The 19512-nt window shown below is 43.3% G+C and overlaps 1 protein-coding gene across 8 annotated transcripts in view; it reads left to right on the top strand.

The window, feature by feature from the left end:
- CREB5 (cAMP responsive element binding protein 5) overlaps positions 1–12511 on the top strand; it is a 267267-nt gene extending 254756 nt beyond the window's left edge. For 6 of the 8 annotated variants that reach the window (XM_035130003.3, XM_035130002.3, XM_088654195.1 and 3 more), the window contains 2 exons: positions 1818–1926; positions 4625–12511. In XM_035130003.3, the coding sequence (XP_034985894.1) occupies positions 1818–1926; positions 4625–4791 (276 nt within the window). In that variant the 3' untranslated portion in view covers positions 4792–12511. Of the gene's footprint in view, positions 1–1817; positions 1931–4624 lie in introns of all 8 variants that reach the window. The other 2 variants (XM_088654197.1, XM_035130004.3) reach the window with 1 other exon arrangement.
- The last annotated feature ends 7001 nt before the right edge of the window (positions 12512–19512 follow it).

The raw sequence follows: 19512 nt of genomic DNA, 5'->3' as shown, positions 1-19512 counted from the left end.
GAAGATATATTTGAGATCCATTTTTCTTCTGGCCCGAGTTCTTGCAATTTTCTGTTTATTTCAAGATTTGGAAGCCGGCTCACATATAAAGACATTCTGAGCAAACAGTGTGAAACAACACCTTTTGTTCATTGCATCTTTGTTCAGGTATGGAATGGATGTTTAAAGACAGTAAGTAATAGATGAGGTGATGTGCAGAGAGATAGGAAGCCTTTCTCCTCTAGCCTGAGCCATTTTCCTTCGTACTACCAGGCAGCAAAAGGGAACGAATGACCTCCACCCTCCATTTTAAGTAGAGAGCCATGGATCTGAAGTAGACTAAACTCTGCACTGATCATTTTTCTCACCGCAGACGGTGACACCTTAAGACAACCATGCGTACTAATAGCAAATTCATTCGCAGGGTGCCAGTCCTTATGTAGCCAAAATGGCACCGCCCACATACAAGAGAGGGACTCGGGAAGATTGGGTGAACCCAGAAGGATAAGGGGAGGACGACGACTGTAAGGTGGGCAGGGGATACCAAAAGAGTTCAGTGAGGACTGTGCACAATCAATGGGCACAGATTGAGAAATTCTTGCATGCAAGCCATATCAGAATGAATGCACTCATTATAAGATGATAATATACAAAGGATAATTTCCAGGTGGGCCCCCCCCCCCAATCTCTGCTTCCTTGTCTTCTATATCATGCTGGTCGATCGTGGGATGTTCCTGGTCGATTTGGGTTGATCAAGGGATCCTGATGCCCCCCCCCCAACCTCAATAACTTTGATGAAGGTTCCCCCCCCCAAAAAAAAAACTCAACAACTTTGGCTCATCCTCCCTTAAAAAAAGCTCAACTGCCAGTTTTTTATAGTGGGAATAGACTGCAGTCTCTTGGAAGTAGTTGGACGTGCCTGTTCTATATGGTCCCAGTTCCACTATAGTACAATGTAATCTAGACAATGTAATCTACACATTGTAAATCAATGTGCTGCAGCTCAGTATGAAAGAGAAAAGATAAAAATTCACAGGATTTCTTACTAATGAAGATGCATTTGATAGTCAGAAATGTTCTGCTGAAGTTAAAATAAATTGTTTTATTTTAAAGAAAAGGTGAAGCAGACAATCTATCTCTTAAATTTATTGACACCAATTGGGATCAATGCATACCAAATGGCAGTAGTTTGGTGACAAGCCTAACCTTTTACTGTATATAATATAAAAACTGGTCGTTTCTACCAAATTAATATGATTTCCTGCTTGCAAAAAGCGATGAGTGAATTAAAATTCAACTGTAAGCATGTATTTAATGCTACATCATATGTATGCATGTGTAAGCTAGAGACAAGCACGTCCGATTCGCAACAGTCTTTTCTGAATTGGATGGATATAGTCTGTATGGATTACGGGGATGATTTTCGTCACAGCAGTCATTTCTGCGCCTTATTTCCATCTCTGATTCATTCCGTCTGACCTTGCTAGCCTAGCCAATACTGCAGAAGAGATAAATTTTTCAGGCAAGCCAATAGAGTCATTGTAGTTCTCTTTTTAAAACAGTTACGAGTTTAAGTTTTGATAACATTTTTTGCTCCTTGAATGGAAGAACCCCTTCTGTGAACACAATTCTTCTTCTGTAAACAGAAGCTTCTTCCATTTACAGAGCAAAACATGAGGCTCCAATCCATTTATTTGTAGCTACAATGAAAAATAATTGCATGAAGATTCAAACTGTATGCAAGCCTACTATGTTTATTAAAATGAAAAGCATGCAAAGCCGTCTCCTCTTAAGATGTATATATTTAATAAAGTAAAAAATCTCTTATCTCCTTCTAGAATGAGGTTTCCATGTTGAAAAACGAGGTAGCACAGCTGAAACAGTTATTGTTAACACACAAAGACTGTCCAATAACAGCCATGCAGAAAGAATCGCAAGGATACCTAAGTAAGTAGGTAACATATTTTATATTATCATAGGTTAAGTACTAATGATGCGTTTCTTTTTTGACCTAACCTCTCAATTTCTAAACAGTCTCCTTCAACCACCTTTAGGAATGGCATGAAGTTAGCATGGAGGAAAAGCACCTGCGGTGAAGCATACTAGCAACCAATGCTTAAAATGGCCTGGTTTGCACGCAATGTTAAACCAAGGTTAAATAGCTGGGAGCAACAAACCGCAAACCCAAGTTCGTGTGTTGCTGTGAAGCCAAACTATGAGGCCCTGTTCCTATGTAACAGCTAACAGCAAGTCGAGGCTTGGGATTTGTTGCTCCCAGCGCAGAGCACGGAAGAAGCAAAGTTGGGACTTTTGAGCACTTCTTGTTTGCATGAAATCTAAGTGAAATATAAAGTATGGTTTAACATCATATGCAAGCTGGACCGGTGTCACCGTTCAGACTTAGAGCAGCCTCATTACTAAAATATACATGGTAGAGGCATCTCAAATGTCCAGTAAGAATGTCCAGTAATGCCTAGCTCTGTTGCTCTGATTCTGGGCATTGCACCTTCCATATACAATCCTATATCTGTCTATTCAGAGCCCCAATGCACTTGGGAGTAAGTGGATATAGGATTGCAGTCTAAACCATAAGTTTACTGTTATTTTATTTATTTGCTTTCTTGTTCAATCTATTGGCTGTCATTCAGTTCAAGTCTTCAAGGGCAGGGTACAATTTAGAATGATAAATACAATTTAAAAAAAATACCATATAGGACATTGAAAGGACAGGAACAGCTAGAGATGCAGGGGGAAAAAAATTTGAGACTGGGGGGAAAGCATCAAAGATGGCGCCAATATACATGGCAATGCTGTACCCCTTCAGGCTGCAGCAGAAGGCTTACGTAGTTGGAATTGCCCTCCAAAAATGAAAGAGATCAAGCCACCTCAAACACTTCTTGCATGGTTTTATTAATTTCTTTGCTTCTCTGTATGCTATTGAAAAGCTATCGCTTCTCTGTATGCTATTGAAAAGCGTAGAATACCTGAAGTGGTCCTGATTGGAACTAAAACATAGCCTCAGTTGTGCACCTAGCAATATGGATTATGAGCACAACAAACCTGTGTTTGCAAACATGGATGCCATACTGGTATACTTATTTGAGAGCTCGGCTGTGCTGCCAGTTGGGTGTGCATATGGCGGCAAACCTAGGCTTGTTGCTATCTGAGGTGTCCCTCAGTTGTAGTTTAGTGCAAATAAGGTCGGAATAAAGCCCTAAACACGTCAGGCCCCAGATACCTGAAAGAGCACTTCCTTCCTTACAGCACCTCACAGGTGCTAAGATTGGTGGAAAGAGCCCTTTTGGTTATTCCGCTGCCCACCGAAGCTCTGGCGATGGCAGCCTCAGAGGGGGCATTCTCTGTGGCAGCCCCTAAGCTGAGATGTGTCTGGCACCTTCATTGTACAGATTTGGACGAATGCTGAGGATACACCTGTTCGCCTTGGCTTTTGGTACCCAAGACATCTATTTTTAGGACCCATGTTATTTTTGTAATTTGAAGTTGTTCTTAACATGTTGTGTTTTAATATTCTTGCTGTGTTTTAATTGTTGGGACCTTTGTGGGAAGGGCAGGTAATAAACTGTAATCATGCTGCTGCTACTACTACTATCGTACTACTCAGTGTTGCTCCAGCTCATTACTTCTCTTCACCTGGGGAGTGAGGATCTCCCCAGAGACAGCAGCATCCATAAATTCCTAGGGCCAGAGAAGGCTCCAGAACCAGCCCTACCATTAGGCAAAGTGAAGCAGCCACCTCAGGCAGCAGATGCCAGAAGTCAGGGAGACACGAGATAGATCTACCCTGATCTGGAAAACGCTATTGAAAAGCGTAGTATACCTCTCAATGCAATTTTACATTGATGACAGATCGCTGCTCCACAGCTCCCTCTGGTGTCACATTTTCATAACACATTTTTAACGTTTTAATTAACCACTGTAGATCAGTCCACAGTGAGGTGCTAGTGGACAGAGTTTTGTATACCACACAACTTTGCCCTTTGTGGAAGTAAGATTCAGCTGCTGGCTGGACTGGGGAGGGAATGCCATCTTATCCTTTTGCCCAGGCTGCCTAATGCCTCAGGGAGCAGTGGCTTCCTGCAATACTCATACTACCAGATTCCCATGTATCTTTGGGGATTCAAGGAATCTGGGACTAGCACTGCCTTCCTTTCCCAGCTTCACCTCGTTCAGAGCCCCATTAAAGTGCTTGCAAAGGAGACAAGGCAGCCTGGAGAGGAGAGGCCACATACTCAGTATTTTGCTGGAGCAGTTCTGACTTCATGAAGATGATACGTCAGTACATGCAAGTAGCACGGTGATGATTTACTGTGGACACCGAGGCATCATTATATAAATTTCCAGTGCAATCCTACAGTTGTGAGTTCAGTGGGTCTTACTCGTGTGTGTGTGTGTGTGTGTGTGTGTGTGTGTGTGTGTGTGTAGAGGATTGCAGCCTCAAAATGCTTAAGGCTTAAGACAGATATGTACTTTCATAATAATCATCATCATAATATGCCCTAATCTGCTGCCTGTTTAGCAGCATTGTAATATTCTGCAAAAAGTGGGACAAATGGAAAGCTAGTGGAGGAGAAAGTGAGGTCCGTCTACCCATGTCGACTTGAGCCTTCATTTGTTCCTTTCTCAGGTCCTGAAAGCAGTCCTCCTTCAAGTCCTCCGGTCCCTGCCTGCTCCCAGCAACAAGTCATCCAGCATAACACCATCACAACTTCATCAACGGTCAGCGACGTCGTCGGAAGCTCCACCCTCAGTCAGCTCACAAGCCACAGAACAGATATGAATCCCATCCTTTAAAACCTGTCGGTCAGGAACTGCTATGAAAAAGTGATAGGGAAATATCAGATTTCCTTTCTGGTTTAAAGGCATTTCCCCGCCCTCAAAGTTATATCAGATCTGGAGGACTCTTCAGCCCCCAAGAGACTATGAGTTCCAATTTTATAGTTTATAAAATGTCTTTTATACTTAGTAATAATAAAGGGAGTTATGCAATGACTATGCTATCAGCTTGGGGAATGCTTTGGTGCTTTCTCTGGTTTTTACTGGTACCAGTTGTTTGTTTGTATTCTTTGTTTGTTTGTTATGTTTAAACCAAACTGTTCCTGTACATAATGATGTTCCTTCTCACCACTGCAAACTGTTACAGCGGAAACGTGTTAAAGGGCCACTTGTTAGCCAAAACAAAGCTTGAGAAGCATTAAGCAGCCACACACTGGCAACTAGGCATAATTGGACTATAAATACATGAAAAAGTCTGGTTGATAGCATAATATGTTTCTTTCTTTCTTTCTTTCTTTCTTTCTTTCTTTCTTTCCTATAGCACCAGGCTCTAAAACACATCCATAGCTTTGCATATCCATGTTCCGTTTTGAAAAATGTTTCCATTCTTTACATAGATTTTACTCAAAAATGCAAATTATGGCAATGCGCCCAACTGGTCCTGCTCTCCATCTTGTCTCCCTTTGTCCAACCTGTTTATCATCTGTAATTCTCCATGCATAGAATTTCACTTGGGATTTCAGTGTGTTGTGGCACCAAGTTTCAATCCTACAGAATGTTTGGCTCTTCCCCCACCCCCCCTTTCCCTTTATTTTGGTAAAATCCGGTTTCCTTAGCCTGCTTGTTTCCAGATGAATGTTTGAAAACATGTGGGTGGTCCGTTCTGTCACTTTCTTAACATTCTCTCATCCAGAAGTCCAAAACCTCTAGCCTACCACCACGATGCCATTGAAATGATTTTTGAGCTTCCACTGTGTTTTCTGTCCCTGTCCTTCCCTCTGCATCTTCCGTTTCTATTCACAATAGTTTAAGCAAACTATTGTCCTCCTTTTTAAGCATCTTTATTGTGCTTAATACTAACTCTGCAATCCTATATATACCCAACTTAGAAGTATATCTCGTTGAGTTCAGTGGGGCGTTCTCTCAGGCAAGTGGGTATAGGATCGCAGACTAAAGTTCTTATTCCTATTTCTTGCTACTTGCACAATTTTCTGACAGTATTCAAGAAACCGTAATGCCTCCAGGCCCACCAGCCATTTACCCAGAAACAGCTGCTTGGTCACTGTTTTCAATAGCCACTTATCCACAGCTGCACTGGCTTTTGCTTTGTCAAAAAAAAAAAAAGAGGGGGGGAACCCACAAGGGGAGGGAAAAAACCCTCCTCATACATTTTATGATCCTGATTTAGTGTTTTTAATAAATAGTAAAAGTTAAAAGCAGTTTAACCACAGGTGAAGTCTGCTTGTAAGTCATCAGTGCTCGGGAAACTCTTGTAAGATTTTTGTTGTAAAAATTCATGGCATAAGAGGAGGGCAGATCTCATTATGTCACTCGCAGTTTTCTGTTGCGTTGCCAGTCAATAAAGAGCAAAACATATGCCAAAATCCAGGAAACTGGGCGTAGGGATGGGGGAGGAATTTGCACAACGCAGATTCCAAAGCAGAGTCACTGGATCTGATCTGGGTGGATCATGAGCTGGATTGGATCAATGGTCCACTTCAGAATCTGCAGTCTGCCAGATTCCTAGACAAGGCATTCCAAGGGAAACAGTATGGGAAAAGTACAGTTGTCAACTGTTAGATTCAGTATACGGCAGCTTCCCTTGTTCTTAACAAGACTTACTTCCAAGTAAATATGCCTAGGATTACCGTGTAAGATTCTTGTTTTCTTATACACATGAATCCTGAGTCGTTTTACCTACCTAGTCGATGGGAAATTATTCTTGCCATGAATTGGTTTTTCTTAAAAACACATAAGCAACTGAACCCCTCAATGAAAGCTGCATTGCCATATTTCCTTGGGCTAGAATGGATTTCCTTAGGCCAAGGAACTGCCTTAAAACGTCAAAAAGTCTTTAGATTTTCTGTTCGTTGCTTTGAAAATTACACATAGTCCAGATTCACACACAATGAAAATTTCCTCTTTGGTGCATAATGTTCAGCAAGCCTTGCACTTGCACCTCCCCTCCTTTTGCATATGTCAGAGCTGATCAAAGCGTTTGCTTGCCATTTTAAAGTAACCACACTTCCCCATGACATCTGAACTCAGGAAACTGCGCCTGAACTATAATTAGTATGGGTTACAAACAAATCAAACTGCGGTTTCGAATTCTGGTTTGTTCTCAAACCGTGGGCTGAGATCCAAACTAACATGAGCAGACGTCTGGCTTATGTAGTGAGGCTTCTTCATCTTCTCCTACAGCTCCCCACCACCACCACGCCCCCAAAATCTGCTCTGAAGGGTTGAGGAGGAACTTTGGGCAGCAGATTTTTGGGGGTGCATGGGGAATAGAGAGGGAGAAGACAAGCCAGAAGTTCAATTGAGCAAGTGGATTTCCATTGAATGCCACCCATAGTTTAAGCAAACCACAGTAGCCCGAGTTCAGACATCACAACAGAACTGTGGTTAGTTCAAAATCAAAAGCAGGTACTTTCAGTTTCATCCTGGTGTGTGTTAGAGAAGGTAAATGGTAGGGCATGATCCTGAGGTTCATCTATACATGTAATGGGAAACCATGGTTTCCCAGTATGTCTGGACCAAGCTACAGAATACAAATCTCATCATTTTGAATGGCATTACTAAATATATTTAAAATGCCTATATAGCATTTCATATACATTTTGTTCTGAGGCCGACATTAGAGATGTATACTGTGTATACAAAATACACTGGGAGTTTTAAAAGGAAAGGATAAATAGGTGTTATTTTCAAACAGGTAAGAATCGGTTGCTGAAACAACTAGGGAACTTGCCCGCCTGATTTCTAGCAGCTCCCTAGGGCAGAATCAAGATCCCATGCTCCCCCATGATGTTGCAAATGATGCTTTGTATCCTGTGGTAGAGAACTTTATGATGAGCTCACACTAATCCTTGTGTGATCATACGTACTCTTCATTCTACAACTAACTAGACTCAGGTGCATCAAAACAAACTCATCACGTTATGCTCGTAATTACAAGTCTGTCGAAAAAGATAAGTGTGTCATTCTTCATTTCCAGGCTTCGGATAACTCTGACCTATCTTCTCTCTCTTATAGGTAGCCTTGCTTCATAGTATCACATCCACAACCCCTCACATTCACATGAGGAAGTGAAGGCCACTTTCTCCTCTCTCTTTATTTTAACTGTGTTCTACAACTGGAGGCCAATAAATTTATTTCCCCATCCCCTGACTTTCAATTGCAATACTGCTCTGGTGATATCGGCGCCTTAGCCATTTCTCTGAGCATTGACAAAATGGCGGCTAATTATGTCTGCATACAACTGTTGAACTTGGTTCTTATTGCTTTCTATTGATGCTTCCATGGTAGGTTATTGTGAACTCAGCGTTGCAATTTTTGCATCTGCACAACATTGTCCACAACCAACTGCCGTACCACATCCCCCCCCCGGCACTGTTTAATCCAGATTTCCCATTGCTGGAGCAGTTCCAAGAAGTAAAAAAAAAAAACAGAAGAAATGGTAAAACTCTATCACATGGGTGGACGTCGGGGGGCATATGGTATGGCATTTGAATGAAGATGACATCCTGTGAATGCTGTGAAAATTTGGATGCATGAGATGTTCAGAGTCCACAATAAGATGCCATATAGGAGTGTTCTATCTCACTTTACAAAAATGGAAATGTGTGTGTCTGTGTGTTTGTATGTGTAGGAAATTCCAAGCACTGCTGATTGCAATACTTATCCCAAAGGGCTGTGTTGCAATACACGTTTCTGTGCTACATTGATCTTTTATGCAAGCCATATTTCTATGACGCAACCTGGGGGCAAAAAGCGGTGTGTGTGTGTGTACTTTTCTGGTGTGTTTTATTATGACAACAGGGAGCTTTTACTGCATGCTCATCCATGCATTTTAAGTAAAAGTGTCCCACCCTTTGGCGAGTGGGTGGGAAGAACAGGGGAAAGTTGAGTGGTGGGCCTTCAAAAATTGGTGTATATTTCTCTTCACTAACAAGCTAGCTGCAACTGGTAAAAGCCCTTCTTTGGGGGGCGGGGGGGGGTTTATATTTTTAAGCGATGATATTTTGTGTGCAGTGTGTGTTTTTAAAAGAAGCCTTTTAGTTAGAATCTGCTTTTTAGCCAACAACACTTTTTTCTACAAAAGAAGAAAAGAAAAAAGAAAAAAAGTATATAGTGGATTTATGGAAATTCATTAAGGACCAAAGTTGAAATTTAAAAACAAAACAGGAATCTATTAATTTAGTATTCACATAGAATTTTATAAAGTATTTATTACTAAATGTTATTTTTAACACATTCCATTTAAACAGCATTCTTATATTAGAATATGTTTGTATTTTTCTTAGTTACATTGGGAGTAACCCATCCGGTGATGGCTGCTGCACATTCATGACTCTGAATCTCACACAAGCCTCACGGAAAACCAGAGAATGGCAGCAGCGGTTCTGAGTGGACTACTCCATTAATTTTTGCAATGCACAACTCTCAGTGTATGTATATGTAAATATATATATATATATAAATACAAATATAAATATATATATCTTTGTAGATCTCAAGCAAGAGTTATCCATCCTAGATGGAACCTCTTTTGCTGACGTCTACCACCTGGAAATGTCCAGAATTCAGTATTTTCTTTAAAGCAGCATCTGCTATTTGTAACGACGACAACAAAAGCGTACAAATGTACAGTTGTTTCCACTTTTTGTTGTTGAAGAGGTGCACAGGCCTGCTCAAGGGAAATAACCCATATAACTGGAAAGCTGCCTTTATGAATAGGCTCATTATTAAGCAACTCCAATGGAGAACTTGCCCAACGCTTGCTTCTTTTTCTAATATCGCCTAGTGAGTTGCACTAAAGCTGCCTTATCAGTCCTCCTTGTGTCCCTTCCGAAAACAGCGCTCAGTAGCTTTAAACCACTGAAGCTCCATTGTGTATCAGATAAAAATGTTCTGCCATGTTGCCGGGGTGGCGGAGAGGGGGAAGTAAAGGTCTTGGTTTTTGTACAGATACTCAAACAGTGCCTAGAGAATGGAAACCATTGTAACTAATTAGCATCTCGCGGCATTTCAATTATTTATATTATTTGAAAAGTTGCACTTTAGCTGTCTCCCCCAGCCGAAGTTCTTTCCCCTGTAAGAGGTTGGCCAGTGATATATTTAGATGCTGTAACTGGAGGCATCTCTACCTTTGTCTCTCACTCTAGCTCCAAGAAGGCCTGCTTGGATGACTGAAGTAGGGGAAAAGCTAGTCACTAGTATGATTCAAACCATATCCCAGGGACAGCCAAGATGGCGCCCTCCATGTATAGTTGGACTACAACTGCCATTAGTCATAGCTAGCATTGCCAAAGTCCAGGGATGATGGGAGTTGTAGTCCCAACAACATATGGCAGGCACCACATGGACCACCCCGCCACATACCCTCTTCATCTAAACTTGCTGTTTTCTAATAGCCTGGTATTTAAAAGTACCCTATCTAAATCTGTTTTAAACAACTTCATCTTAGGGTCTTTTCTCCAAAGAGTCTTGGGGGTTTCAGTTTTATGAGGTGCTAGGAACGCTCTGCTAAATATCCCCAGCTCTTCTACAAGAACTACAGTTCCCAGATTAAGCCCATAGTAGGTATATGTCATTGGGCAGGAAAGTGCCACTTTTCCATTGGAATGCTCTTTAAATATTGCCCAAGTTGTTGTAGCAGCAGCTACTTAAGCTACGGTGAGGTGAAGACAACAGTGGTCAGACGTCCATTTTGAATTCCAAACCCACTTAATATCACATCGCCTTGTAGATTAACGGGAGACAGCACCTTTTTAATTTTTTTAAAGTGTGATAACGTAACAGCAAGTATATTTAACGCAATAAAACGTCAAGTAGATTATATTAAAGCCAACCTTTTTTAAAAAAAACTGAAAGATAAAAGGGCGATGTTGTTTTTCTTCCACAACTATTAAAGTGTTCCTACTTTGTTTTCACGTCACTCTACCCGCCCAACCCCCACTGCCCAAATAATACCTACTGCTATATTGATAACTGAGGGGGGAGAAAATGCATATAAACCACATTCTTCAGGAGTAAATATGCATGTGGTCAGAGACTTTCCCTTGCCAGACATACTAAAATCTGTGTATCAATAGAGCACATGTTGGAAGCAGCAATACCTGTGTATCAATATTGGCACACGTTGGAAGAATTAATATGTTTAAGCTGCTTCTGACATTTTTCTATCTCTGTAAGTGACTTACAGGGATTTGCAAGTGGGGGGGGGCTGAGAAGAGCGTAAATTCGAAATGTTAGCATGAGGCTGAGAAAGGAATTCTCCCGAGTGGAAACCTGACCCCTTTCCAAGTTCTCCTTGGATAACAACTGAACATTATGCTCAAGTATGTTTACACAAAATACATAATATGTGGAATGCGCCATCTGCAGAATCTTGTTTCATTGAAACAAACATTTCACATTATGTTTCATGAAGCAGTTCTGTTTGAGAGCATTTTATTACAATCACTGTGTCCAATGGTATTTTCTCCCCAAGTCTGCAGAGCTACAGGTTATTTCCTTGAAGTTGTACAACTAGGGAAATCCTTAAACAAGGGAAGGAAGACCTTCATGGCTGTCTCCAATACCCTCTTGAAAATAATGGACACAACAATAAAATTTTCTGTATTCCCATCCTAACCTGTGTCTCTCAACACCGAATCAGTAGCTGTGGTCAATATCGCCCTGTATATTTCCCTTTTAACCACCCAACACTCTACTTACTGAAAACCAGCTGACACAGGTTTTGACTTTTTTAAAAGAATGCTTTTAAGAAGAGAATAGTAGACAGGGAACCCTACCTCTGCTACCATGGGTGTTTTATTACCGCAGCCTTGAACACAACTTCTGATGGGGCAGAGTCACCATAATGGATTTTGAATATGCTAGATTTCCTTTGCTAGGTAGAGCTCCAATCAAAGGCAGTAAGAATGTAGGACTGGAATCAAAACAATAGCTGTTTCCTTTCTCTGGAGAGCTCCTTTATTTCCCCCATATCTCCAAATTATTCCATTTTAAGCACCGGCGGATCAATGCAAGTTGCTTCTATGAAATATTATTACTCAACTCCATTGATTATATTTTTTTAAAACGAACACTTAGCACCGGGAGAAGCAAGCACTGTGGGGTTTTACAGGGAGGGTAAAGATTCTGTCGCTAGAGCTGGGGCTTAATCCTTTTTTTTTGTATTATTTACAAAGGTTTTGTGCTTGATCTTATTTTCTGTTTAAACAGCCGCCGCCACCAACCACCTCCCTTGCTGGGAGGAGAGAAATAAAATTGGTACATACCTGTAAATAATGTGCAGTTGCTTTTAATATGTTTAATTTTATCTTACGCTTCTTTTGTCGCATTGTGAACACATTTATTACGAATGGACAGTGAAGTTCATTGAGATTATTCATCTAGATCCAATTTCTACATCTCTTTCTAACGAGGGGAGATTTTGTGCATTTGTACAAATGTTAATAATATCACTGCAATTCCAGTATAATAAAGCACCCAAATGCAATTAAATGCCTGCAGTTTCCACTTTTTATTTCATTCTCTTTAATTTTAACTGGAGGCAGCCCTGTATCAGGAAGTTTTATTTTATTATGTTTTTATATGTGTTGGAAGCTGCCGGGGGTTGCTGGGACAACCCAGCCAGATGGGCGGGATATTATTATTATTATTATTATTATTATTATTATTATTATTATTAGGGAAACTTTTAAAAATTGATCCTTGGGTTGCTTCAATCCAACCTCTTTCTCTGGAACTGACATAACAAGTTCATTCAGTTATTGCATCAAATCCAAGCAGCCTTGCTATCAGACAGTTATCTTCCATACTGTCCTCCCATTTTTTATCTGATTTGTGGGATTGAGAAGAAACCTTGCTGAATCAGACAAAGGCCCATCTAGTCCAGCATCCTCTTTTCACAGTTGGCCGCCAGAAGCCTGCACGTAACAGCACCCTGCCTGAAAGTGTAGGTGGGGTTCCCACGAGCAGGCCCGGCTTGCCCATTGACTCCAGTGGCGCAATGCACCATGGCGCCTGGGCGATCAGGGGGGCGCTGAGGGGCGCCCCAGCAAGTGCGGGAGCTTTGCGGCGGCCTCCCTTTTTCCTCCACCAGCCGCGCCGGGAGAGCAGGGAGGTAAGCGAGCGGAACAGGGGCACTAGGACCCTGTTCCGCTCTGCAGCGCCAGGGTCATCCCTCACCCCGGCGCTGCCTTTCATTGGTAGAGGCGACGCCACATGTCAGCTCCTCTACCAATGAAACGCAGCGCCCTGTTGGCGGGAAGAAACCCCAACGGCCGCATCCTGCACTCACCCAGCTGCGTCTCTGGCCGGCGCGCGGAGCTCGGCAGGCGGGCCACAGAAATGGCCCGCGACACTCGGAGGCGGCCCGGCCGTGAGCAGCTCCTGTCGCGCCTCAGCAGCACCTCTTTTTTCCGGGTTGCTTATCCAGCGGCCTCCGGCACAGCGCGGCCCCGCTGTGAGGTGTGGGGGCCACCGTGAGGCTCCTGCCACCCGGCACGCCAGGTAAGAGTTTTCCTTCTTTTCTTTTCTTTTTAAGAGTGGGGGGGGCGTGCCCAAGGGATCCCTGCACCAGGGCGCCCGAGGACCTTAAGAAGGCCCTGCCCACAAGGCAAGACACAGTGATAACAGCAAGAACCTTTATTGAACTAACAGAGCTAGACAACAGGGGCAAAACAACTGCTTATATACATTTCTGAAGGCCTGAGCCACTCCCAATCCCAACGTGATTGGCTGTCTCAACTCCCAAGCTGCGAATCATGACTCAAATTTTAAGGGCCAATGGCAGAGGCCCAAATTCTGAAATGTTCTGTGATTGGTTAATATGTATCGAATCAGAACACAGGCGCTCAAAATCCTTAGTCCAGACTCAAGCTCAGGAAAATACAGACCACTGAATACTGTACATAACGCTGCCCTTTTGCCATTCCTAGCAACTGGTATTCAGAGGCATAAGGCCTCCATCAGTGGAAAGAGACCATAGCCTGATTCTCCATGAATTTGTGTAAACCTCAGAGAGTAGGACCTAAACCAATTGGTTCAAAATGCAGGGACAGAGGTTTCACCTAAGCCTTAGGAAGAACTTCCAAATGGCTGTGGAGGTTTATAAGCAAAGTTTCAGGGTTGCTACGGTGGTGGATTTTTCCTGCATCACCAGGAAATTGAACTAAATGACCTTTGAGTTCCAACCCAGCTCTATGAATCTTATCTCTCTCACACACACATGCACACACACATGTATATTTGAAGAATTGACCATACTGATATAAGTGTTTGGGAGCCAAGATTCCTTGTACGCCACCCCCACCACCATTGCCAAGTGCCTATTCTGTGGTAAACCTAGTTTTGCTGGTGCATAATGTGTGAGTGGTTATTATTATTATTATTATTATTATTATTATTATTATTATTATTAACAACTTATACCCCACCCATCTGGCCGGGCCTCCTTAGCCACTCAGGACGGCTCCCAACAGAATATTAAAAACACAATAAAAGATCAAACATTAAAAACTTCCCTAAACAGGGCTGCCTTCAGATGTTTTCTAAAAGTCAGGTAGTTGTTTATTTCCTTGACATCTGATGGGAGGTCATTCCACAGGATGGGTGCCACTACCAAGAAGGCCCTCTGCCTGGTTCCCTGTAACCTCACTTCTCGCAGGGAGGGAACCGCCAGAAGGCCCTCAGAGCTGGACCTCGGTGTCCGGGCTGAATGATGGGGATGGAGACACTCCTTCAGGTATACTGGGCTGAGGCCATTTAGGGCTTTAAAGGTCACCACCAACATTTGGAGGTCATTCATTCTTTGCAAAAGTCTCCATCATTTCTATGTCTTTTACAGAAAGCACTATTGACAGCTCCTATGAAGGTTATGATTATACCAGAGATTGGCTCCTTTACATAGTCATCATTTTGCACCCACCCCTGAACAAACTACAGTTCCCAGTATTCTTTTGGAGGGGAGGGAGAGTGCTTTAAATGTTTGTTGCATACGCATCCATAACTTGAACAATCGCTTTGAATTGTCTTATTCTAATCTGTGAATGAGGTTGGATACACGAAATCCTCCAGTTCCGTTGACTAAGATAGCTCTTGTGTAACCCAATTCTTTTTTTAAGAAAAAAGTGCACATTTTGCATATTGGTCTCTGCAGAAGGAAGCAACCCAAATTCTTCCTTAATGGTCAGAGAAGAGCACAGCAAGTAAACAATTAGCCTGCTGAGATTGCCTAGCATTTCGCCGTGGAATATTCCTGCAAAAATGTTCTTATTTGAAAAGTGTGGCTCTCCACCCCAGTGGAAAAATGTGTCTTTCAAAGAGTGACAAGGCAGCAAGTTACACATGCCCAAGCCTATTGTTTTCCCTGCAGGGTATTGCAGACCATCTCTTCTCCAACCTAATCTCTCTTCTCCAGTGCAACACAATGCCGTGTTATGAAAACGACCCTTTAAAGCTGATAAAATATTTAAGACATGTGTTCTGATAGTGTTATGTAAGCAAATACCAGGAGAAGCCTGACCATTAGTGAACCTGATCGGCCCAATCTCCGAGGATTTGCTTGGAGCGCAATCAATATGGGCCCTAGATACAGGCGAGCAGAGATGTGGCCTCGCAGCCGGAGAGGAGCTCATGAGCATAATCAACTGGGGATGTCCGGCATTTATCTCCCTGGCATCCCACTGGAAAATGAGGCATCCCTACAGGAAAAATATCTCCGTCAGCACTTTGCAGGCAGCGGCAATCAGTCAGGGGGGGGGGGGGGGAGATGCTTGACATAACTGCTGAGTATATGAAGACGATGGGCTTGAGACAAAAGCATGTAAAAGCAAGAAAGTGGTTGCTTTTCAAGCAGGGGGAATTGAAATATCCTGACTCGGGCAGAAAGGGGGAAAGACTGAGCAATTTTCTTGGACTAAAAACATCTGTCACTTATTTAGATTTATGTCAACTTCCAGATCCCACCTTTCTGCCTATGCATCCAAGGTGGCTCCCTGTCAAAACTCACAGGTCGTTTGCAACAATAAAAAACCAAATAAAAAACAAGGCAAAGCAGCATCGCAGAGCCAGAAGCAGGGGAGGCTGGCCTGGGATCATCATATCAATCAAATCTTCACCTGTAATCTAAAAGCAAAGCAGAGAAAGAGCTTTAGTATTTCCCATTTCTTGTTTCATGCAAATACATTGGAAACTGAATCACATGGAGAAATGCCCTTCCCCTGCTAGTTCATATAACCGACTATATTCCACCAATGTACACTAAACACAAGGTCAAGAGCGTTGGTGTTTCCCCCCCAAATGTTTTTATCATTTGTTGGTTAAAACTTGATATGGCTAGCAGAGGCCAGATAAGATTGATTCAAGCCACAGCAGGCTAATGCTTAAGCCTTCCTGATCTAAAGGAAGAATGACAAATACAGTCGTAACTCGGGAGTCGAACACCTTGCGACACGAATGTTTTGACTCCCGAACGCTGTAAACCTGGAAGTGAGTGTTCTGGTTTGCAAACGTTCTTTGGAACCCAAACGTCCAACGCGGCTTCTGAGGCTTCCGATTGGCTGCAGGAGCTTCCTGAGCCAATCAGAAGCCACTCCTTGGTTTCCAAATGTTTTGGAAGTTGAACAGACTTCCAGAAAGGATTCTGTTTGACTTCCGAGGTATGACTGTATAGCTGTAAAGCAGGACGGAGGAACCTGTAGCCCCTCCCCCCATATTATTGGACCACAGTTTCCATGAACCCATAGATCAACAATAACTGGAAGGCCACTGGTTCTTCAGCCTTGTTCTGGGCTGGAATCAGAGGTGTGCAAGCTTAGTTGCTGGTTCTCTGTCCATTGCCATTTTCAGAGATAAAGCTTGTCCATTTGAGTCACTTTTGCCCTTTGCCTAATTTCACATTTGCAGTCATTCAGTCAATGAAATAAAGGCAGCTTCATAACAAAGCCCTATACTAGGCCAGTATCTGGCCTTCTAGAGCCCACCCATACAGTCATGTATTAAAGGTTAAAGGGACCCCTGACCATTAGGTCCAATCGTGACCAACTCTGGGGTTGCGGTGCTCATCTCGCTCTATTGGCCGAGGGAGCCGGCGTACAGCTTCCAGGTCATGTGGCCAGCATGACAAAGCCGCTTCTGGCGAACCAGAGCAGCACATGGAAACACTGTTTACCTTTCCCGTTGTAGCGGTACCTATTTATCTACTTGCACTTAGACTGCTAGGTTGGCAGGAGCTGGGACCGAACAATGGGAGCTCACCCCATCGCGGGGATTTGAACTGCCAACCTTCTGATCAGCAAGCCCTAGGCTCTGTGGTTTAACCCACAGTGCCACCCGCATCCCACAATCATGTGTTACATCCACCTTAATTGCTATACTTATCAGAGGAGCTGCAGTATTTTAGACTTGACCTTGTGTTATAAGGCAAGTATAAGTTACAGGTAGGTAGCCGTGTTGGTCTGACGTAGTCAAAAAAATTTTTTAAAAAATCCTTCCAGTAGCACCTTAGAGACCAACTAAGTTTGTCATAGGTATGAGCTTTTGTGTGCATGCACTTCTTCAGATACACTGAAACAGAAGTCGACTTCTGTGTGCATGCACACGAAAGCTCATACCAATGACAAACTTAGTTGGTCTCTAAGGTGCTACTGGAAGGATTTTTTTTATTTTGTTAAGGCAAGTATAATTATCCTCATTTTTGATAGGCGTTCCACACTCTTCCAGAGAGAAAGGTTGGGCTCCGTCTCACTCTTGGCTCCCAGTTCATGTCGTCTCCGAAACAGCAGGTCCTGGAAGAAGCTGAGTTGTGTAGAAGCAAGGCAAGCTGCTCCCTCCCACCCTACAGGCCTCTTTCCATAAAAGTCTGAACCTCCACACAACCAGCCAGTTCCACAGAGGCCCTGTTTGTGCAATCTTGCCTCCCCTCCTCACACCAACCCACCCACAGTTTTGAGGGAGCTGAACTGAAAAACCAGAAACCCCAGGGTGTCAGGTGTTTTTGTTGTGCTGCAACAGTTAGCCGTAATCAATTAAATTTTGAAGGGTTGCTGCTTTTCAATTTTCTTGTTTCAGAAAGTTGCAAAGTGGGGAAATCTGCGTGAAAATGCAAAGTGAATTGGATTTCTCCCGCCACCCTCCCATCTCTATACAGGACTGTGCTTCGTATCTCAACCTCTGCGCCATTGATCCAGAGAGAGATTTCACAGCTCTTTCTTGAATCTGTTTGTGTGGCGATACCCCGATGCCTCCCCGGGAGAAATAAAGACATAGGACACGTTGCATAAGGTTAATGGGCATAGAAGACCACAACTTTATTGATTATGGGTGTAGAGAGGTATTGGCATAGGCATTGGATCTACCGACTATATCCGACTCCAGCCCGCTCTGCTGGCAGTCTGTGAAGGGTTAACCAACGATGGGTGAGTCCTGCGATGCACATCAACTAGGAACTAGGGGGCGTGCCCTCTGGCCCTCACCTACCACGGTTTCGGACTTGGCAACGCCCCCGGACTCCTTAAGGGAGTACTCTTCAGCATTTTGGGGGAGGTGATGGCAGCAACCTCTCCCCCCCACCTGTACCTTCCTGAGATAATCCAATGCCTACCGCCAATCGAGCCCCAAAAGGGGCCCTAGAAGGAAAAAATGGCATTTAAAAACACCGTTTTCGAAGTGATCCAGCGGTGCTCAAGCAAAGCTGGATCCATGAAGAAACGAAGCAGCTGGAGGTCCGAGGAAGGGAGGCCGATTCCCTGCCGCGCGCTCGCTTAAATCAGCGAGCCACGCCCCCCTGGTACATCCTAATTGGATGCGCCAAGGGCGCACCGTGGCAGGGAGCCGACCAATGGGCTGGAGGGGAATGGCAACCATCCCCCCCCACACACACACACGTGAAGGCCTCATGGGCCCACAACATCTCCTCCTCCTACGGCGGAAGAGATCTTCTCATAGGAACAGAAAGTGGCACCAGCCAAGGTATGCCCGCATGGGGCTTGTTCAAATTCCACTTGAGTTGCACATTCAGGCTTTCAGCTAGGATTTTTCATGCACCCCTATGTTGGGCAGCTGGCTAGTGTTTATTTTCAAAAATCAGAAAGAGGCAGGGTTGTTTTCCCCCCTGAACTATACCTTTCTACACTTCATAACTCACTCCTTCAAGTCCTGGGGCCTACATATAAATCCCGTTATCGCCATGGGAAAAAATTCCCTTGGATTCCTTTAAAGATACCCTTTGGTGTTGCCTCCTGTTCCATACACACGACTAACCCTTTCGCCAGGATTGTTTATGTAGGATATTTCCCTGAGCTATTGAAAACATCACCTGGTTTTTGGTAGCCGGTTTCTGGTCTGGGTACATAAATATTATGAGGGCTTCCACACACTGCGGCTTGCTAATGGAAAGTCTAGTAAGCAAAATGTTTTTTGAAAAACAAAAATGAAAACCAACAAGCCGTAATAAATTCTATATTTGTTACCATAGCATTCCCATTAAAAGCATTAATTACACAC

The sequence above is a fragment of the Zootoca vivipara genome, chromosome 11 (assembly GCF_965207765.1).
Source record: "Zootoca vivipara chromosome 11, rZooViv2.hap1.1, whole genome shotgun sequence".
In the NCBI taxonomy this organism is placed as follows: Eukaryota; Metazoa; Chordata; class Lepidosauria; order Squamata; family Lacertidae; genus Zootoca; species Zootoca vivipara.
This window is presented reverse-complemented; position numbering and strand designations above follow the sequence as displayed.